At 37.6% G+C, this 24,102-nt stretch overlaps 1 protein-coding gene across 1 annotated transcript in view; it reads right to left on the bottom strand.

The window, feature by feature from the left end:
• NDUFAF2 (NADH dehydrogenase (ubiquinone) complex I, assembly factor 2) overlaps positions 1-21,609 on the bottom strand; it is a 30,227-nt gene extending 8,618 nt beyond the window's left edge. Inside the window, exons 1-3 of the mRNA XM_009895505.1 lie at positions 21,510-21,609; positions 15,357-15,446; positions 5,370-5,410 (exon numbers count right to left, since the gene is read on the bottom strand). Of these exons, the coding sequence (XP_009893807.1) occupies positions 5,370-5,410; positions 15,357-15,446; positions 21,510-21,609 (231 nt within the window). The remainder of the gene's footprint in view (positions 1-5,369; positions 5,411-15,356; positions 15,447-21,509) is intronic.
• Between the last annotated feature and the right edge of the window lie 2,493 nt (positions 21,610-24,102).

Here is a 24,102-nt window from a genome sequence, read left to right as displayed (position 1 = left end):
CTACAGAGGTAGCGGCATCGAGCTTAACAGTGAAGCGACTTCTAGCACAAAAATCTGTGTTCACGGAGTAGCGTTACTACAGGCACACATCTGGCAATTGCAGGGTATCACATTGGCTGGTTCAGAGATAAACCACCTTTCTCTCCATACCAGTTTCTCTAGGCATTGCCATGAGAACCTTCTCTGGTTTTCCCTCATGCATTTTCTGGCCCTGCAAGATAGTCTGTAACTTTATTTCCACCTCCATTCTACACACAGAGCAATAAACAATGCCATATTACTCAGATACTCCTGAATCTCAGGACACTGTCATAAGCAGCGCGTAGCTACAGGGTCTGTTATGGGGAAAAAATAAGGGTTAGATTTCTAAATACATTCAGGTACCTCATGTTCCAGACAGTAGGATTCTTTAAAAGCCCCTACAAATTTGATGCCCTCTGAAACCAGAAATACTGAAGAAATCAAACAGAAGTTAGGCACAGAAAGGCTTAAAAACTCATTATATGCCTGATATTTTTAAGGTTTGCTAAATGCTTAAAAATATGCCTCTTAGTTCCTTCCAGGTTTAGAAGCTGAGGACTCAATGGTGTCTTAAGATACAAGATACCAAAACCAATTTTGATATGCCTCCCACTACCTGGTGGGGGAAAACCTGGCTGTGTGTTAAATATGCATTGATTGTATAAAGATGAGAGACAGATACTCTATTGAAATAGGCACCATAACCAAACAGTGCCATCCAGCCACTATCTCAATTAGGAGCTGCACCAACAGAAAATAGCAATTGCTTTCATTAGCATTTTTAATATATTTACATAAAGCTATTTCAAATTTTAAATAAAGCATTTTTTTTTTAAGGGAACGTGACCCAGAACAAAAACAGGAAATGCAGAATACAGCAAAGCTTGTGAATGCCATGCAAGTTGCTATGAACAAAGGGCTGAGAATTCTCTAGAAGTTCCTATCAGCAGACCTTTCCTTGAAATTCATGAAGGTGCATAAAAAGAGTGAGACATACCCACAGTGGTCCTATAGGTGTTACATTGCTTAGTACTTTTTAGATCTGGGGAGTTCCGCTTTGGTGACGGAATGGCAAGATAAGCCCAAAAACCATTCTGAAGAGAAGGATTTTCACCCTGCCTCCCAAAACCATTTCTTCTTTCCTCTGCACCCGAGATGTGAAAAATCCAAAACATAAGGATGCCATGTTTTAAATCAGGAGTGAAATCTGTAGCCAGAAGGAAAATTGGGAGGTAGGAGCATATGCGAGAGAGCACATTTACTTTACAAACCAGTTGATGAGCCATACTGTAAGTGGACTACGGCTCAAAGAATGTCAGGGAATAGTCTCTTAAAGAAATAATTTGCATGGATGAAACATCACTCCTATAAAACAACTGGTATATCCCAAGACAACTTTCGTTAATAAATTCTGATAACATTAATGCTTAGCAGGTAAACTAATTTGCATGTAAAGTGATAATTTATTAAATCTGCTTCCACAAAATAGCATTTGATTAAAAATTTTTAATATTCGTAGCTATTAAAACTTTTTCATTAATTTGAACCTATAAGCTCTCTAGACAAGAACACATTTCCTATTGGCCCAAAAACATGCTCCATACATCTAGTTTCCTATATACATAATAAAGAAATGTGATAGTCTACTTAATCATTCATCACTTGTTAAATTTGTTAAAATATATTTACAGCTGCATAGGAATAAAGGTAACGACAAATTTTCCTCAGCCAATCATATATGACCATATCCAATATACATAAAGGGACAGATGACATAATGCTATAGTAATGCAAAAATACACACATAGAAGTTCAGATTCTCACCTGTTATAAAGCAGTATGTATATGTATGTGTATGTACACATGCATGCTTACACTGCGTGCAGATGTGATCCAAAATTCTTTACCACGACAGACTCCCTGATTACCATAGGAGCAGAATATTTCTAAGTGCCAGATAAGAATCAACTTGATCTGCATTCATTTGCAAAGTTATCACCCTCATCATAGGTGAGTTGAGAATGAGACTTGGCATATTTCAAGCTGTAATAAAATCAAAAGGCAGCCAACTGTTTCCTGTATCCCAGAAGCTGGCTTTTAAAACCCAAGGCTTCCAACCACTAACATGCCTTACATGATTAGAAATTACCAGATTAGAAATAACCAAGGGGATGAGCAGCATTCTTGGGTTATGACCAGTACACATGAAGTCTAAGTGACTTCCTCCAAAAATGGGGAAAAGTTGTCGGGGCACAGGGAGGAAAGAAACTGTTACACTTAACACTGAACAAGTTGTCTTGTGAAGTCACTGGAGTGTTCTTCCATAAAAAAATAAAAGTAATAGAATCTAAAGAAAAAGAGTTGTAAAGCAATTTCTTCTGTGAGAAAATTAAAGCTTTACAATGGAAACAAAAAAAAGATCAGTTAAGTGTCTGTGGAAGAAAGGATGGCCTGAATCCAAAACATTATCAGATCTTAAGAACATCGTCATCAGACTTAGCTGGTGTCATGACCCAGCGACCTTGACCAGTGTAAGGAAGGACAACTCACATTCATTCTCACTTAAGTGACTGACATGTCATGATGATTATGAATGACATTTTGTTGGCTTACAATATTGACCAAACCATTGGTTCCCCAAATGTGGTCATCAGTGCTATCGGTAGGATCAGGAAGATCCAGCTGATTTGTGAAGCCATATCTCTGCAGTATTTTCAATTAAAGTTTGATCACAGAGCTCATAATAAGACCTGACAGCCTGTGCAGTTTGGAAACCTCTACCATCCATAGTTGAGAGCTGAATAAAAGACAAATTTGACAAATATAAAAAAAACAAACATAAAAAACTAACAAGGGATGGTAGGCAAACAGCAGAGAAGGGGAACAGAAATTTTAGTAAAGTTTAGCGTATGTCATTTGATATTAGAAAGAAAAAAGATGATGGGCAAAGGACAGGAAAAAAACGAAAACCATCCAAAAAAAAGTGGTATTACAGACCACAAAGGTAGGAACATAGGCACAGCTCTTGAAACTTATGCTTTAGGAACTGTAATGCTGTTTTGTGGTGTTACAATATGATGTTGACAGTAAAATGTCATTAAAGCAAAAATGCAAAATTTGTGGACTTTGCATCCTTTTTCAGAAATAGTCTAGTCTCATGAGAAATATGTGAAAGAACCAGCAGATTTGTTACACAGGTTTTCAACATGAAATATGGTCACAAACATCCCCTCGTTCCACTGCTGTCAAACAGAAGTTTACCATATCAGCATTACTGTCAAAAAGGTAATATAATAATACAAAATAGCAGCCAGTAAAGTTTATGTAACTAAAACGCTATAGCAAATCAATCCTACAAATAGGGACCAAACAGTAGTCTATATGTACTTCACTAGTATCATTATATTTATAATTGTATTGTGGTATAAGGGTTTGTGCTATAACTGTTTCAGATCAGGAGAGTAGATCATACAAACCACTCTACAGTAATACAGAAAAAAAAATTGAGCTTTACTACCACATATTTAAAATGTGACTGCAGCATTACTTTCAAAACATCAGCAAGAATCTTTATTGTACATATATTTGAACTACTTTTTCTTATATAGGAAAAAACAATTTAGAGATTACTTGAAAGAAAAGATAGCTACTTTTCAAATTTCTGGTATATCACTTCTGCTCTGCTAAGGTCAATGCACAGCCCTGCAGGTACAGTACCTAGATGCTAAATTATTTTTCAGACCTATTACCTCATCAAACTGAAGGTATAAGCAGTCCTATAACTCTGAATGCACCATTACTCACAATAATATTTCATTCTCCATAAATTGCTTTTTCTGGAAGGTCAAATATTTAGAACAGTATTGATCCACAGTTCTCTCACCTGTGGAGACTCCTTGCTTTGAAACAGAATCAACATCTCCAGCGCCAGGAGTTTTACTACACCAATTCCAAACGTAAAGTTGCCTGTGTTCCCGGGAGAAGGTTTATCTTAGCACAATTATCACGGCAGTCTGCCTCATGGAAATGATAGGACAAAAATATGCAATACTCCCTGTCTTCAAGTATCACATGAGGTGGTAATTTCACCGATAAATGTTATAGATATAGTTATACAGTTAGAATGAACCAGAGCTACTTAAAAGGACATCAGTCCAAGCTTAGACAGAACAACTGCTGTAGTATCACTGATGTACAAGGAACTAGGATAGGGAGGAGGAGAAAAAAAAAATAAAAAAAAAAATCACACTTAAAACTTCCCCAAATGTTAATGCAAAGAAAAGTGTGTTAATTTGCTTTAAGTCATAAAAAGTCTTGAGGATAAATTGAACTTGAACTTCTCCCATTCATGGCTGTATTATAGCCCTTATTACTTCTACAACCTCAGTGGCAAGTGTGAAACAGCAGCAGACAGAACTAGCTGAAGAGCTCTAAGTTGTATGGGAGCTCATTTCAATGAATTATGGCTTGTAAACATCAGCTGAAAAGCTCGCCCAGGTCATCCCAACACAGAGGCAGGCCGGACAACTTTTCACAAACCAGTATATTCCAAAAGATCTCCGTGACCAAATCTTTGGCCACAGCATGCCAACATCGCTTCAATGGATTTGGCAGTTACTCCTAGTGATGTAAGTTAAGTATCTGCCTCTGTGGGTGTCGTTTTGAATCTTCTGTAGTAGACCATTCCCAGCTGGTGCTTCTCACCTTGTAATACAAATCCAGGGCAAGGAGCACATGCGCGTGCATCTTTATATACAGATCAACAGTCAAACTCATTCCACTCTTTACAAACTCATCAGCATGAAAGACTGAGGGGCATTTCCCTGCTTCATTTCATTAGAAACCACTTATGGAAAAAGTCATGGGTGCAACTCCCCCATCTCGTTAGCATTGTAAAATGTTAGTGCAATTTGTTTTCCTGTACTGATGAATCCACTGGCAACTGAATTTGAAACCTACATTTTAATGTCAACTACCATGAAAAGAAACTTGCATTAATACATAGAGAACCTATTTTAAAAGTTCATAGCAGTAATTTCAGAATTCATTTAAATAAGGAAACTCATGAATGGCCATGATCATCTTAAAGAATCTATGTAGATCATCTTAAAGAATTCACGTAGATAAAAGTAGCAACTAAAGAACATTGGAGTTTATATTTCCATTTGTTTCCCTTTTTCCTGAGTGTTAGATAACTAGTCTGTATACAATTTTATCAATTAGGCAAGCAACATATTAAATTCTTCCCCCAAAACTGACAAATTACTAGACAGATGAGTCCACTATAAACTAATTATTGTACTTCAATTACAACAATTGTAAATTTAAAGACACTTCATCTCTCTCACCTCAATAGTGGGTGGATCCTTTCTTTTTTTTCTTATCCATGCTGCAAAAGAAATAAAAATCAAATGGATTATTTCAAAGATCACAGACAGTATTAAACTCAAAAATATGATTAATTTGTAACAGAAAGCAAATGTTTATATAAAAAATTACAACAGAATTTGCCACAGCCTGGCAAGCTGTATTATTTCCCAAAATATAAAGACCCAAGATGTTATTTCCCATGTCAACACTTTTAAGTCTTCACAGAGGAAGGAGGAAGAGTTAAAAAAAAAAAAAGGCACCTCTGTGAGGACAGTTTGGGAACAGTTTACATACCACCCTGGCTGCCAAAAAAAGGGCTTAAAAAGCAGGCCTCACAGCCCAGGACTGTTGTTGAGTTTGCTATACAGAGCTGAGCTTCACCCTGAGCAAATGACAAGATGACTGCTGAGAAGTATGAAAAGCCTTAGACCATTCTGGAGAAGCAGAATTCCTGTATACGCCTCAGGCATTGCTAAAGCCGAAAACCTATTTATGTTAGTGCCACCTAGAATTCCTTTACAGCAAGACAGAGCCCAAACGTGACTGAGGGGCTGCAGAGCCCTGACTGCACCGTGACCTACGGCTGCGTGGGGCTACCCATTGATCAAGGGGGAGGCGCAGTAACCACGGGAAGGATCCCTCCACCTCTCAGTCATTTCATGCTGCAAAAGACAGAGGAATGAAAGCAGTGGTGATGACAATTGTCCTGTGGCTCAGGTTTTCCATGATGAACCAAGATCAACAGACTTACGCCCACTCCCACTGCACACCCTGATGCTTAGCGTGGGACCAACTGCAGGTACCAACAGTTCCAAAGGGACCCCACTGCAGACAGAGAAGCAGCACTGCGTCGGGTCTTGCTTTGTTCACTCGATGAATTATTAGAGACGGCTCCAAGTATTACAGGCATTATTTAGACAAATTACCTGACTGTGGACAAGGCGATAACCATCTCTCTTTAATAAAAAGTATCACTATTGTAGCACTTTTTTATGCCTGTTCAATGCACACAATTGGTAGGCACTGCGTTGTATATTTTGTAGACATTTGTTTTTTCTGCTCATAATTTTCAAATGAATGAGCAGCAGAATGCAAGTGGCTAGTAACAAACAGAAGGACAAACACAAGGAAAGCAAGTTCCAAGTGCCGAGACATGGCAAAATCTTCTTTTGTATGGGTTTTTTTTTTTATAATTAAGACTACTTCTGCTATTGTGCTTGAAAATGAGAGCAAAAACCACGTTTTCATTGTCACCCAAACTCCTGGTCTGAGCTGGTCTATAAAGTTTCAGAAATGCTTTAAGAAAGAACTATGCCAAATTTTAATTTTCTAATATCATCTGTGTTGTATTCTGAGGCGAACTAGGGAATGAGTCAGACAGCAAGTCCAAAACACTAAAAGCTGCACAGAGTCAGAATGTCACCTTGCTACTGTAAATGCAATTACACATAGGGTGAAACACTAACACCACTCTGCTTCAGCAACATTATGAAACTGGTTTTAGGATGAATAGCTTCCAATTAACATAAGAATGGAATTATGGGAGACAAAATGGCATTACGTAGCTTGGAATTTAGCCATGATGGCAAGGCCAACAGCCTTAACTCAAGGTCAATGGTATAGCACCTGTAATGATATGAAGCAAGGTATTACTTTTGGTTCTTGTCTATCAGATGACAGTTTCTGAAGATGGGTTCTTTTAAATACCATTCTGAAATGCCATTTCTTAAAAGCAGTCCCTGACAGCTCTCCTCAGAGGTCTTTTGGTCCTAACAAAGGTTAGAACTAAATTTGCCATTGTGGAGAAGTTACTGAGCACTGAACAGTCAACATCACCCTTTCTGCAAAAGTTTCATGTTAGTGGAAAGAAAAACAGCCTGTTAAGATAATCCAAAATACAACTAAATGACTTTCTATTAAATCTATAGAACTAGAAAACATTTTGCATGTACCTGTAGCACTTTCAAACATGTAAAATTTATAAGAATTTCCAAATGCAATATCTGGCAAGACCAGGGACAAAACTGGCATGACTGAGACTGGCACTTGTTAGCTGGCAGCCTTGCAGACACTCTTGGTAAGAGGACCAGTGATGCTATTAGAGAAAATCATGGCACATAAGCCTTTCCTCCTGACAGAAGTCATCTTTGTCCATACCTAGCAACAGTTTCAACATCATCCAGCAAAGCAAGAAAAGGGTACAGATATCAGGTATAGTGAAGTATGTATACTGGATATTAACCAATAAAAGACAAGGCTGGAGAAAAAAAGGAAAAGTAGCAGTTTAAAATATTTTGTAAAAAATTACGTTGCAAACCATCAAAATTTAAGGGATTACTTTCAACAAAGTATCATCTTTCTGCCTTGCCAGGACTTGCTCCTGTCACATGGAAGTACAGTACCACTGGTTTCAACTCCACAGCTCTCGGCACCTAAAAATTGCTTCATGTTTTTTGAAATTGCCTGTATTTCCTTAAAACACCAGCTGCATTTTAACTTCAACCAATTACAATTAGTGACTCTTGAAGAAAAAATCTTAAAATTTGAAATCCTACAAAAATTAAGCTGCAGTTAGAAACTTCTGCTACCATTACAATAGATTTTCTTTCAATAGTGGATGGGACTTTTAGGCAGTTATTTGATTAATGATTTTCAGATGAATGGAATACTTCTATTAAAAGATTTTATCATTTAATTATCTGCCTCGGTTTAACAAGCCACAGATAGAACAGTGAAGGGCAACACAATGACACGTGTCCTGTGAACAGAAGCAGTGAAGCAAGGAGCGTTACACAACACATTTTCATTCATTAGTAGATCTCAATTAGTACCAACACTCAAAAGCAACAAAACAATCCTTAATTTAGGAAGATGTCTTATATCAAACATTCCATTATCAGACTGTATCTACTTAAACACATAAATAATGCACACAGTTATAATATTGTGCTATTTTTCTTTCCACTTATAACAAGCATTTGAATGCATGGTTTTATAGGAGCTATCAACATTCCTTCTTTGTAATAAATGTCAGGACTACAAATCTTTTTCAGTTTAACCCCAAATAAAGCTTGCTGACACAAAGATTGGATACTGTTTTCCAAATTACTACAGGTAAACTCATTTTAACATCCCTAACAAGCTGCACTAGAAAATCGTTATTTAATGAAAGATCTCTTCACTGCTATGTAGCTGAGGGACAAATACAGTAACAAAATTTACTAAAATCTCTTTATAGCCAGAAGGTGAAGTTAGTTAGCTTTAATATATAATATTGCCTTTATGCAAATCCATTTCTGAAATATTCTACATAAAGTACAGCTCAAGATACATTACAAGATTAAGAGCAAAGAAAAGATCATCTGAACTAAGTTTATTTCAGTATATAATACTTTAGCATATAACAGTTTTATCAGTCTTTCAAAACCAATACGTTATCCTAATCATTCACCTGACCACTGCTCAGTCTTTGGGGAGAAGAACAGGAGGACTCCAATATATTTAATCCCCACTAGTTTTCAGGTGGTTCTCTTTTCCGACAGAAAATTTTAAAAGCCTTTCAGGTTTTTTTTAAGCTATCAACAATATTTTGAGCATCCAACAGAAGGTTCAAAAAAACAGCGACACCTCATAACTCAGGCATATGAGAAATTCATGGTAACAATTAAAGCAAGAATGACTGTATACAAAAATATAACTAGTGATTTGCTATTGAGTTAGTACTGATTTTAAAGTGAACGATATCTTGAAATTAAGACATTTTGCATTCACTTTGAAAAATACAGTCAGTGTATATAATTTAGCAATGGAAAAGCTCTCCCACCTTTCCTTGAGCTCTTCATTACACTTTTAGTCAATGCAGGTTTAAATTACTGAACAGATTTATACCACAGTTAAATATTTGATGATGACAGCAAGGCAGGTAGGTGCTTTATTACATGTTATTTGAACACCGTATGCACACAGGCACATACTTAATTAAAAAGTGACCAGTGACAGTTATAGCTGGAAAAGATTTCCACATGAACACTCCTGTTCCCTACGCCAACAAAACAAAATGCCCTCACCATTGTCAGCCGAGACGTTTTAAACCTGGTAAAGTAGAGAAGGTAACATGTATGTACTGAGTGCAACCAAGACATGCTTCCCTACCCCACAAAGCTTTGGCAAAACAAATCACTGCCTCCATTTCAACTAATTATGCTGCTGCTTCTAATTTTATCTGGATGGCACTTCCTGCATTCTGTACTCACCATAATGCTACTTTTGTCTAAAAGGAATTTTGGAAGATAGCTGGACATTTCCTACCTTGAGACCCTTGCATTCTTTCATCAGTGCTCATTTGCATTCTTATTAGTATGCATGAGATTTTCATTGAACTTTAAGACTCCTACTGGCACATAACACACTGTAATGAGCGTAAAAGTGAGCATGCAAATTAAGACTCCCATTAATCACTAAATGTTACCAGGAAAGAAAAAAAAATAAAATGCTAGGAGTAGACAGGCAATAAAATGCTGCATGAAGCATGCTATCTCATCAATGTCTATAGGTATGTAAAATTACTGATGTCCTCTCAGGAGGACTATTGACATGTCCCGAGGAGGTAAATGGCACATTCCACAGTAGGTGAACATTCATAACTAGCATTACAGAAAGGTTATCTGTTGTGTGCATCCCTATTGCCCAAGGAAAAGAAAAGCATGCACTCCCACTTTGTAGTAAAATAGAAGAAGCTTCACCTAAACAAAACCAGGTGACATTTGTATTGTGTGTATGGATTACATTCTAAATTCAAAACCACAGTACAAAAGGAAACACACTTTTGGATTTTTAAAATGAAACTCAGCTTAATTTTCTGTGTACAAATAGCTAACACTAAGACGGAAGATATTAATATTAAGCATGTTTCAGTTTTACAAAAGCCTTAATGGACATTCAGAACTTTTGTAAAATTCACAGGTCTGAGAACACAGGAAATTTAATCCTGTGGAGCACTTAAAATTAACATCTTCAGGTGAAAAACTACAGGTAAACCCTAAAGGAGTAAGCCCGTGGCCCTGTATTCAGTAAACTCTCAGGACTAATACACAAACATCCTCTCTGGAGTCTGAGAAACAGCTTGCACAGACCGAGTCTGTAATCTGGATGATTGGTTTATCTACTTGCTTTATAGCTTTCTACTTGGTCTTGGTTACCTTATTACATGTTTATAACTTGATAAACACAGCATCAAAATAAGCCCCTTAGTTTACCAGCTGTCCAGGCTGAATGTCTTAGATACACAATGAGATTTAATTCAGCCCTCTTCAAATTTCACCACAGCCTGTTCCCACTCCTTAAACAATCCCTTGTCCCTGGTTTTGTGCAAGTTCTTCTCAGAGAACTCATGCCCTTAAGCATTTTCAGGGACAGTACTTTTATTCATTTTGGTCATAGAATCACAGAATCATAGAATGGTTTTGATTGAAAGAGACCTTAAAGATCACCTAGTTTCAACCCCCCTGCCATGGGCAGGCACATCTCCCACTAGACCAGGTTGCTCAAAGCCCCATCCAACTGGGTCTTGAACGCTTCCAGGGATGGTGTGAACACTTCCAGGGGTGGGGGGGCTCACAAGAAGTTTCTTTTCTAATCAGCACGGTGTAATGTATAGAAACAAGGGGAGAGAAAGGGTGCTGTGAGGACTGCTTTTCAATCAGGTGGCCATTAAAGATAATCCACAAGCAAAGAGTTGTCAGAGCATGCAGGGATGCAACAAGGAAGGCCAAGGCCCACTTGGAATTAAACCTGGCAAGGAATGTCAAGGACAGTAAGAAGGGCTTCTTCAAGGACATCAGTAGCACAAGGAAGACTACGGAAAATGTGGGCCCACTGCTGGGTGAGGTAGGTGCCCTGGTGACGGAGGATGCAGAGAAGGCACAGTTACTGAATGCCTTCTTTGCTTGAGTCTTTACTGATAGTGCCGGCCCTCAGGAATCCCAGACCCTGGAGGTAAGAGAGAGACCCTGGAGAAGGGAAGATTCTCCCTTGATTGAGGAGGATTGGGTTAGAGATCATTTATGCAAACCTGACACCCACAAATCCATGGGCCCTGATGGGATGCACCCATGAATGCTGAGGGACCTGGCAGATGTTACGGTGAAGCCGCTCTCCATCATCTCTGAAAGGTCACGGGGAACATGAGAGGTACCTTAGGACTGGAAGAAAGCCAATGTCACACCAGTCTTAAAAAACAGCAAGGAGGAGGACCTGGGAAACTACAGGCCAGTTAGCCTGGAGAGAGTCCAACAGAGGGCTACAAAGATGATCAAGGGAATGGAGCATTTCTCTTATGAGGAAAGGCTGAGACCTAGGTCTGTTTAGCCTGGAAAAGACTGAGAGTGGACCTTATTGATGCTTATAAGTATCTAAAGGGCAGGTGCCAAGAGGATGGGGCCAGACTTTTCAGTGGTGTCCAGTGAAAGGACAAGAGGCAATGGGCACAAACTGGAACACAGGAAATTCCACCTCAACACAAGGAAAAACTTCTTTACTTTGAGAGTGGCAGAGCACTGGAACAGGCTGCCCAGAGAGGTTGTGGAGTCTCCTTCTCTGGAGATATTCAAAACCCACCTGGATGCATTCCTGTCCAACCTGCCCTAGGTGAACCTGCTTTGTCAGGGGGGTTGGACTAGATGATCTTCAAAGGTCCATTCCAATCCCATTCTGTGAAAAAAATTAGTCCTCGCAGAATAAAGACAGCACAGGTGAAAGCAGCTCTCTGCAGTTCCCACGAAAAAGTAGAAGAAATAAGGCAACAGAAACTTTAGCACAGTCCTTAAAGTAAAAAGCCTGAGAAGGCTAGGAAAAGAGACAGCTAATGCTGAACCACCAAAACTGAAGCAGAGAGGCTGCAGATGTCAAAGTGGATTTGGAGAGAAGGCCACTGGAGATGAAAGTAAGCATGTGACGAGTAGAGAGGATTTAGAACGCTAAAAATCCACAAATTTTCCAAGAGTAAAGAGAAAGCAGAAGGAAGAAATATTATACAGCCTTCTAACCTTGTATTTGTTTTCTACTGTTCAGAGAAAACAGCAAGTATTTTAGAAATCCTTCTGCAAATCCTCAGACTATTTGCCGGAATGATCAGCATCCATGAGAGCACAAATTATAAAGCGAACACCCGCAGGAAGAATGCTCTGGGAAATTTTCAAGAGTCTGGACAGAAGATAGAGTGAAAGTTCAGCAAAGGTCTTGTGGGCCTGGGAAACTTCTAGATCAATCTAAAGAGGAAAAAATAGGGACACAATTGTAATGAGCCTTTCAGCAAAATGTGCCTGAAAACCTTGTATTTAACTGATTCCACTCCGATAACTGGCTTCTATAGTATTATTTGAACTCTACTGTTTCCATCCTTTCCCATTTCTTACTCATTAAGAATTTTTCATTTTACAGGAGGCAGAAAAGAAGTAGTGATGAACTGAAGTTCAGAGCATCCCACATCCCTAATTCACACCCCAGTATATAGCAGAGGCACATTAGTTCTTTGAACATCCTCTATACCCAAAGCAGAAGTACCAGTTCTGGCTTTTTTAAAGTTATACTTCCACAACACTGTGAGTAATGCTTAAATTGGCATTGGACAAAAAAATACAGGTTAGATTTTTTGTGGAATTCCCATACTTCATCTGTCAGAAACATGCACTACACACCCATTCTGCTTAAGGAATTCACGGGGGAAAAGAAAGATGCATGTATCTTTTCTTTCTGTTTCTAGAGAAATTCAGTACTTAAAAGGAAAAGACTTACCTATCTGCCAACTGTAAATTTTCCTTTTCTCTGTGAATTCTTTCCATTTAGTGTTGACAAAACCACAATGAAAAAAAACACAGTTACAAAGATGAGGAAGTTAAGCTTTAAAAGTGTAAACACAGCTCATAAAATGGGACTGGACAACTATCTTTTCTTCTTTAAAACAAACCTTAATAAGATGCTTTGATTTGCAAAAGCACATCTCAGGTCTGCATCTTTTTAGACAAGTCCACACCACAGGGTACCTAACCCTTAACTCCAAGGCCCCTGTACTGGTGCTTTACTCTGCCATGTACCACACTATCAAATCACATGGATTTGTGCTAAGATTTCTGAAGCGAAATACAGTGCAGGCTTATTAGTGCTACACCACTTCCAGCAGTCCTAAGGAACAGGTTCATATAGCAATTTGCTTGAACCAGTCTAAGACCCTTTGTGAAAGGGCGGTTAGCCCAAACTCATCTGAGACAGTCTGACTGTCCATTTTGTTTTCTGTTAATTCCAGCCAAGCGCAGGTAGAGACTATTGGACTGCAATTTTCATCACTTAAAAGGTAGCAGCAGGTCTTGGATGAGATTTCATTCACAGCAGAGTTACGTGAGGCTTTATATATGCTTCACCGTGTTTGTGGTGCAGAACGATGGCATGACAGAATGATTGTATGACAGAGACCTAAGATGACCAGCAGTGGTTGGAGAACTTTTAGATGAGGGAGCAGACCTTCAGAAAGCTGGATAAGGTAGATACCCATTCAAGCACCAGATGTAAGGACAAGATTACCAGGCTGCTGCTGTCCTTCAGAAGATGGCTATCCTGGACCAATAAAGAATCAGAAGCAACTAGATGAAGACTTGCCAGCTAACTGTGGGTACTGCAGCAATAGAAGACAGAAGCTGTTGATACTGTGGTTTTGTCACAGTTGGCAAATGCCGCTAATAGGGCTGAAACACCTTTGAGAAGCATTTAACTGTTAATACTAGCCTTAGTTGGTCACAGGAATCAGTGTAATGACAATGATAAAATGCAATATGAGAACATTTGGTATTTCTCTACTGACTCCACGAAGGGATATAACGAGACCAAAGTTTTCTCTTACCTCAGTATCATCTCCCTCAGGGGCTAACAGTAAGCACAAAATAAAGAGTGAGGTAAAGCAAATACATTGCGATATTTCCTCAAAACACTCTGTGGCTTCCATTAATTTGGAGCACACCGACACATTAAACCACAGTAATGTCTGTGTATGAGAAGGATTTTTCTTCCACAAATTCTTTTAATCACTTTTTGAACTCATGCAAACTTCCAGCAAGCAGAATATTCAATGACAGGGAATTCCACAGTTTAACTACACACTGCTTAAAATTTAAGTTTGTTTGATTTAAACCCACCAACTTCTGGGAGACGCCTAGATACTATTCTCCCCAAAAAGCATGCTAAATGACAGGTAGACTCCACCTACTATTTCAGGGGTTCCTTGCTTATGCTATACAGTCCTGGATTTAAAGCCATATTTAACCCCACACTTGGCTTGAACTCCTACAGCCTCAAGAAGCAACATACACTCCCTCTCTGCTTTCTGTCTTTCTCCAAGGGCTGCTTAGCTAATCCTAAGAAACTTTTCTAACCTCCCTGAATTTCTTTTTATGTCCCAAATTTTCAGACAAATTTTTCATCAGTAGCAGTGGGAAAAAATGGTTAATTATTACCAGGTTCTCCAACTCCCTAGAAGATTGTGTGAGGAAGAGTATAGAAAACCAAATACCACCATAAAGAAAAAAGCCTCATCACTGTGCTACCAATAATTCAACTGACCTACAAATTAACACTGCAGTGAAGGCATAACGAGGAAGTGTAACACATTTAGTTTTGGTTATTCTATCAGATCCCCCTCAGGTACAAAAATTTTCACATTTAATAGGAGAAAATCATGATCATACAGGCTTTATTTACATTTCCAGTAAGTACTGATTTTGTAAATAGAATTTATCCTATTTGTAAAGGGGTTACTTTAACAATTCATAGTAACTATGCAGTTAAACAAAAACCTGCATTACTCAAAATGAAAGATAATAGACAACCCATTCACATAGTAAGGCTTTCCATTAAATACATTGAATCTACATTCAATGTCAAAATTATCTTGAAATGAAACAAAAATGTTCAGGATTTACCTTCCCATTCTGCTGGAAAGTCACCCATTTCATACTGATATGCTTGACGATTTATTGCTTCTACAAACCTTCTTTCTGGTATGATCTGCCCTATAGGAAAGAAAAAAGAAAAAAGGCAATTAAATATATTTCTATATAATACTCAAATTGCTGATTATATTACTGTTTTGAAAGAACTGTATTTATTCACACAAGTGCAATGATGTCTACAGGATAAAAATGAAGGATTGAAATACTGAGAAAATTATTACCAGCTAGATGGCAATTTGAAATGCTATGTGTTTCAGTAACTTTAACAAAAGCTTGCATGTTGTACAGTTGAATTAGATTATTACTGACAAATATATTTCAACCCAAAGTTATTCACCTTAGTGTATCCCTCCCTTTGAGAATGCTTCTCTGAAGAACTGTTGACGAGTTTTATATCAACTGTTTTTTCCTTCACCTGCATATCTTCCACACCATTGCTGGTGAGGCATCAGAAACTTGATGCTGTTCTTGAGTCAAAACCCAGCACTGAAAGTTCTCTCGTTAGCTTGGCAAAGTGGTCAGGCCACATCATCTCCAATCGCTGGCAACTGCTCTGTGCATCTGAGCCATTTGACATATGCTTGCAAACTAAATATTTTCTATGTTTAAAACAAAAACCAGTAGGTAGCTCTCTGACAGGGAACGTTCAGTATATTGAAAGGGCAGCCAGTGTGGAGAATCTGGATCTACATCCCACCCACACATTCTACTACTGCCAAAGAGGAAGAATTACGATTCAAACGGTGATATAGCACACAGCGGACGATATCATGCTACTGTCCAGAGAAAGAGTATTTTAATTTGCTTTTTAAATTAGCAGATACTAGAAAGATGTGCAAGTTCCCCATTTCTCACAGGGAAAAAAACTAACAACATTCCCTAGGCTTTTTCTCCCAGCTTTTTCCCTTCTTAGGAGGCCAATATGGAGAAATTTGACATTTTGGGGAAACACAAATATCTGCATAAAATCTTTTCTTTCATAATGATGTGATTAATGCAGTTCATTCCTTCAGTATGCTTTCAACAAGTATTTCAAATGAAGTTATTTTAAAACTGATAGCAGTCAGGAGTTACAATTCACCCATCTCTGGTTAACAGCTAAACTGCATACTATTGTTCATTATTAAGTATTTAATATAGTAAAATAAGAATTTGTATAGAAACTGTAATTCCTTTTCTAAGTACCTTCTTTAGCCTTATAATATTTATTTTTACTTTTAAGGCAATGCAACATTTTTACTGTTTCAGATATGCCATCAGGCAAAGAAAATAGTGTAGGTTGCTTTCATTTCCAAGGTTAGATGATTTAAATCAGTGTTGAAAGATATATATCTTATACTTATTTGTTTTACAAGTACACAATTCCTATATGCTGAAGGTATTATACAACAACACCATGGATAATTCCATTTTACAAACTTCTTATCTACAAAGCAAAACAAAAATACAGAAATACTTTCTTCCCAAATAGAAGATTTCCAGAAAAGCTGAAGACCTCTCTAATTATGTTTGATCCTGTATCAGTCTCAGAATTAACACTATTCTCCATTGTTGGAAAGTCACTAGATTTTACTGTTAACACAACACCTTTAAAAAAAAAAAAACTTTCCGTAATTTGAGTCCTACACAGGTAGAACAGTCTGAGTAAATTGGCACAAGCAAAAGTAATGAACAAGTGTATTTTTCTACCTGCTACCATGACTTGTGACAGATGTTATACCTTTATGCATTTCCAAATAAAACTTTTTAAACTACTTTTAAAAAGATACACCACTTTTTATTCTGCTGCAAGTTTTGATGGGACATGTAAAAAATTCATTCTCCAGATCCCACAGGCAAATCACACTGTAGACCCAAACTCAGAAAATTATTTCCCAAAGATCTTATTTTGAAGAATCATCACACAGTAGTGCTGGTGGCTTTTAAATCTCTATGCATGTGATGCACACACAACACTAATTAACTTCAACTGTCTGATTTGCCATGTCCCCTAGGTTTCTTTTGGCAGACAACCACTGACAAATAATTTACATAGACTTTTCTGTTGAAGATCACACTGAGGACTCTTTAGATGTAATTAAAACCTTTTACAGTTTAGAGAAGTGTTTTTTCATACTAAAGATATTGACTGTTTTGCTTTATATTGATTAATTCATTCTCAGGTTTTCAAATAAATACTGTGGTCTTTGTTACAGCAACTCAAGAAACTTCGTTTGTAAGTGTATACATACGCAGCAATTACAAATACCAACGTAAGAACCACTGTTTACAGTTTTAACTTTAAAATTAACCTCATTATCACACGACCACGTGATCTTGGAAAGAGAAGAAACATTAATACTTCAAGTTGGGATTGCATAAAACACAACATATCCAAAGCCAATAACTCCTAAAAAAAAGGCAGATTACTTCAGAAAGAATTTAACAGATGTACAGAATACTCACATAGAATACTCAGATATAACATCATTTACACAAATGTCTTGATTTAACCCTAGCCAGCAACTAGGGTCACACAGCCACTCGCTCACTCCCCCCATGGTGGGATGGGGCAGAGAGTAAGAAGAGTAAAAGTGAGAAAACTTGTGGGTTGAGATAAAGTCAGTTTAGTAAGTAAAGCAAAAGCCACACATGCAAGCAAAGCAGGACAAGGCATTCATTCGCTGCTTCCCATGGGCAGGCCGGTGTTCAGCCATCTCCAGGAAAGCAGGGCTCCATCACGCGTAATGGTTACTTGGGAAGACAAAACACCCTAACACCAAACATTCCCCCTTCTTTCTTCTTCCCCAGATTTATATGCTGAGCATGACATCACATGGTATGGAATATCCCTTTGGTCAGTTGATGTCAGCTGTCGTGGCTGTGTCTCCTCACGACTTTTTGTGCACTCCCAGTCTACTCGCTGGCAGGGCGATGTGAGCAGCAGAAAAGGCCTTGACTGCTTTGCAACTGCCAGGAACATTAAGGTGCTATCAACAGTATTCCCATCTCAAACCCAGAACACAGCACTATACCAGATGCTAATAAGAAAGTCAACTCCATTCCAGCCAAAACCATGACAACGTAACACTGAAGTAGCCAAGATTTGCAACTTTACAGGAGCTACAAGCAGGCAAAACAGCCAAGTCCAGGTAATGGACAGATCTTTCAGCAAGTGTTACAGTATTTACACATTATAGATTTATATACTTTCTTACTGTACATAATTTCCCTAAGCCTTTCTGTCCTAGTCTATCTGAAAGTCAACATGTGGTGACTGAAGTGAATTTGTATAAAAGCCTGAAAACAAGAGTTTAACAGTAGTTAGGCAGTGTGCCGGCACGATAAAGGGGTAACCAAAACCAGCAAGGGAAACAGGAAGTGAAATGTGAAGGGGCAGCAAATGACTTAATGGATTATTTTCTAAATTTCTACAACCCTATCCATAGACTATGAGGCCTAGAACTAAGTTATATTTTCATAACAAAAATATGGTTAACTGTAGATATGCACAGATATTATGAAATGAGTATCATAGTTTTCCGCTTCTTCTAAGTAAGAGTTCCTCTTCTGCAGACAAAACATCCTAGTTGTTTCCACTGCAGTCACTAAATCTGATATATCCACATTTGCACTAAGAAAAACCCACTGAAGAACCTCCCAGATCAAAATAAAGTTAAATGATGAATAATCCGAAACTCATGTTGTTCTGTAACCCAATTATTATTCTTCCTTTATTGATTTCTTAAAACAACCTACAGATACTATTTTAAGGATCTTCAGCAGCCCTAGACGGATTTTCACTGTTTACAACATTGTTATTTGAAAAAAATGTCTCTGTTAACCACCAAACAAGTTTGTCTAATGGGTACAGCTAGAACAAATGATGACACACATGATCAGTGAGAGAAGAAATGGGACCATCAACAGGGAACTGGATGGTTTAGGTACGTGAACTAAGCAAGAGCCTGCGCCAGCTATAAAAGATCAGTATGCTTTGCAGTCAGCCGATGGAAATGGGATGACCCTCTCACACACGTGCATGCAAGAAGCTACCATGTTAAAGCAAGAATCCACAATTCCCATTCAAACTGGGAATCAAGATGTTCATGAGAACTCAGTACCAGGACTCTTTTGGCTTGCTGATTTGCACTACCTGTTTGGTAAGAGTGCACAGACTCAATATGCAGCCTTTGTTAATTTAAGACAAATGGACTAAATTTCAGTTGCACAGCACTGTTGTAAACTTGATGATTAAATAAACATTTTTAAAGCATACCTATTTACTGAAGCACTATGTAGTTTGAAGAGATTATATTGTACTTCATTTATGAACAGTACACTATTTCACCACCAGTAACACAACACAAACTTTACCTACTGGAAAGAAAGGTTTCTAAAAACTTTTTCAGTAGCATCTTACAAAGTTCACAGAATGGATCCCCCATTTCTTTCCTCTTGTCTGATGACACCTCAACAAACTCTGTAGCTCTTTACACAAAGCAGAGAAAAAACTACTTCTAGAGGCAATAAAAAGTAGATTATTTTTCTATAGGCTGCAGGAGTGGCCCATCATCTTCGGAGCAAGATATGAAGTTCTTATCTCTACTGGAGGAGAAGGCAAAAAAAACCTGCTGTGAAGAAAGGGAAAAACAACCCTTTTAAAGGTGAACATCAGGCTAGATGCCCCCCTTTGCAGAGATTTTTTTAGCTGAGGGACCTTGTTCATTGGTGACCATTTTCATGTTACCTCATGGTCAGAATTCCAGTACTTCTTCACCTTAGTAAAGACATCAGCATTTTAAGATAACACTTTTCTCCCAAAGAGTTCCAATATTATTTTTTCAAAATGTAGACTTCTATGAACTTAATTAATTTTTGCTGAGTGACAAATCAAGAACTTTTAATAGTTCATTATATTTATTCATACAACAAATTGATACATTAGTCTAAAATAAAAGTTTAATATTTGCACCTAACATCTATCACGTATGCACGTAGTTACATTTCCTCCAATAACTGATACACTTGAAGTAATGTAAAACACTTTATGCTTTATAAAATCATATTAGAAACCCATTTCAACTTTTAAGAGCAGCAAGTAAAGCCATAGGCTGCTTTGTTCAATGGTTCTGATTTCCATTAACCTCCAAAGAACCAGGATCAGTGATTTCCCGTTTTACAGTGATGCAGGATCAAGCAATATTAAACTTGGTAAGTACTGAATGAGCAAGTCCCAAAAAGCTGCAAGTACCAGACACTCCGGGTTTGATTTTGCTATTTATATTTACATCTTTTCAACAATATATTTGGCTTTACAGAGTTGCTTGCAAGTACTATTTTCTCTCCAAAGGAAGATTGGTTTCTTTAGATTTCTATTGAAGGTTTGAAGTCAGGGTGATTACTTCCATTTTGGGGAACACATACTGTCAAAGGAAAAGTCTCACATGCAGTACAAGCTCCACAGTCCCTTTTCACTTCTCAAAAGAAATGCCAATGTCATAGCCATACTGTTTAAGTAATATTTGTTATTTTGTACTAATTGCTGCTCCTACTATACCACACTGTGTACCAAAATAATTGTTCCCACCTTGCTTTGACTTTCTACAGCATTTACAACTAATGTCCAATAAACTGGAAAGTTTGCCATCTTTAATTAACTTGCTTAACAGATTTTAGCAATACAATTTAATATTTGTATCCCTCTAACAATGGATTTGACATGGTAAAAAAAAATTAAGGGTAGGCTCGCGTTGCAACAGAAGCTGAAGATAGCCAAGATAGTTTTAAGCAAGTTTACTTACGTCCCAGAAAGTCTAGTCACAGCAAATTCAGAACCTTGATAATTTTTTTCACCTTATCTCTGAGTTTGACAGTCTTCCCGAATTCAGCCCCAGCAGGTAACACTAGCCCAAATCGCGTGCATTTACTGCAGTCTCTTGTCAATGTACCTTAAAAAAACCCTATAGTCTAAGTAGTTTGAACACAGGTAAGACCAGACTTACGGGTCTGGGTCTCTCTCAGGAGAGTAAGCTTTTTTGTTTTAATTCTTATGAAGTCACCAGAGAAGGTGTCAAATTTTAACGTGGAATTTAGATGAGGAGAGAGTTCTGTCTTTGCCAGAAACATGTCCCAGCATCTTACCTTTGGTCAGAAATGGATATGAACTGAATAGCAGCATATATGATGCTGTCCCAAAAGACTTCGCTTCTCTGAAATTTCCATTGACAAGGACTTTTCCCATCTTGATAGAATCTACTGTCAGTTTCCCAGGGAAAGGAACCTGTATATAAATCACCTTCAAAAACTTCTCTAGGATGGACTGTTGGTCCTCTGAAGAAGTGCTCACTGTATGTCATAAACATGACCAACACATACATGCTTATGGTATGGTTAGACTGATTTTGTCCCAAATTTTAATCCAGCATGTCACCTTAACAAATCTGACTCTTGATGCCATCTAGATTCTGCCCTTCTTATAAGCATACGCTAAACAACAAAGTTTTTGCTAACAAGACTTACTATCCAACTATTTACTAATTAGCAGTTGATCTCACACAATGCCTACCTATTTGGCAAGCAAACAAAACCCAAATAAACCTATGTCCAGAAGGAAGACCATACATTATTCCTTGAAACAAGAGCCACATTCTTTATTTCTGATAAAATTTTTATTTCCCTAGTGCAGGAAAATTATTAACGTGCATACATAGAGGAAAAACTGTTCAATATCGTTCTTGCTGTAGTCATGGATGACTGTAAGGAAATTAAACACCTTATCCTGACAGATGAAGAAATTTTGCCTATTTTCCATAAAGTACATAAGAAAGATTTAGAACAGTAGCTTCCAAACAGGCAACAACTCATTCTTGCCCTATTTAACCCAATCCAACACAAGTAATCATAGAATCATAGAATGGCTTAGGTTGGAAGGGACCTTGAAGATCATTGAGTTCCAACCCCCCTGCCATAGGCAGGGACACCTCCCACTAGACCACGTTGCCCAAGGCCACGTCCAAAGACAATCCATTTTATAACAGCTATCAGACATCTAGAGTGTACAGAACTGCAACTTGATTCTGTTTCACAGTTTAAAACAGTTATGCATATTAAAATTTTCCAGTTTAACACTATGGCAGATTTTTCCCCCCTTTAAATCTAAAGGCCTACGCTTGGGTGAGTCATTAGTCTACACTAATCACACTTTTGCTTAATCACTCCATTGCATGTATCCAGCCACTGATATTCTGAATGTATATACATACTTATATACACATAGGTAGTTGCTATTACCCATTGCCTAATTAAGCTGTCAGAAGAAAAAAAATTACAGCAACATAACGTGTAGTATAGATAATAGCAATGCTCAAATTAAAGTTACTCAGTCAAAGTACCGATAGTAAAGACACGGCATAGACCACAAACTTCGGAAAAAAACGTACACAGTCATCCAGGAAGGACTGGGGGAGAAGGAATGGGGGAGAAAAGAGAAAAAGAAAACTACAACTCAGTTTAAAAGTTCATTTACTAAAGTTAAAATGTGAACAATGAGTTAAAAAAGAAAACACCACAGGCTTTGGGTTTTACTGTTTTTTAAACACCCAAGTATCCCTTCTCTCTCCTAGTTGTATGTCTATGCTATTGTTTTGAATACTGCTACATCCCCAGTCTAGTACTCTGCTCTGCACATACCTGTCAAGGATGACAAAAAATTAATATGAAAATGTGTCTGGAAACTGTCTCTTTGAACAGAAAACAATGCACACATACCTAGGTTCTAAGGCTTATTGATACACCAAGCTGAAATTTCTGAAGCTGGTGAGGGAACAAATACTCTAATAACGATGCAACCAGTAACAGAAGAAAACAGAAGAAGAGGTAAACCAATTATACAATGTGTAACACTAGTAACTATTTCATTATCCATTTTCCTAAGGTGATCTACAACAGCAGACCTCACTGAAATCAGAAGGAGGTGTTTTCTCAGTACACTGCTTCCTCTGTTCAGTTTACTAAGACCAACCATACAGTACCATATCATTGTTAGTAATGTTACCTTTACAGAAAGAGCTTAGTACATTTTAGAACCAAGTCCTTCAAGGTGATCTGCAGAATGCTTCTCAATTAGAACTTTAAGCAAAAGTTCGCAGGAATAGTCTCCCAGAAGTATTTTTAAATTAATGATTGGAGAATCAAGAAATTCAAAAGAGAGGTGTCTCACTTTCTCTTTTAAGCTGGTCTCTCTAAATTACAAACTATATCTCTGCCTGATTGCTCCAACTGTCAAAAGTTTAATGATTTCTATCTGGATTACGGCTGACTGTATTTGAAAGTTTCTTAATTGTTTGCTTAAGTATGAACAAGTATTTTTTTCTAAATTAAAACAACTTTTGCTAAGGAAAGCTCAAGTTTTCAAAAAACTTTACAATAAATATTTTATTTAAATAATATACTTCTGTTTTACAAGCATCATCAAAAAGCCTAGAGAATATTCTAGCAAGTCATTAATGGAAGACACCACTTTTTACTTTGGTCTTGGCAGAAGGGAATCTGCAAAGAACAATCTGGTATTTTTATGATAAATTAAGCCAACACACACACAGACAGAAGTGAATGAGTTTTCTATTGAGTTTAACAGTATCAAGCCACAGCCAGAAATATGAAGTATAAAATATTTGTACAGAATAAAAGGGTATTTTTCAGATCACCCAGAGAAACTTTTGCAAGCTTGCAAAAT

This window comes from Charadrius vociferus, unplaced genomic scaffold (genome assembly GCF_000708025.1).
Source record: "Charadrius vociferus isolate BGI_N301 unplaced genomic scaffold, ASM70802v2 scaffold581, whole genome shotgun sequence".
NCBI lineage: Eukaryota > Metazoa > Chordata > Aves > Charadriiformes > Charadriidae > Charadrius > Charadrius vociferus.
Note: the sequence above shows the minus strand (reverse complement) of the source record. Positions and strands in the feature narration are given on the sequence as shown.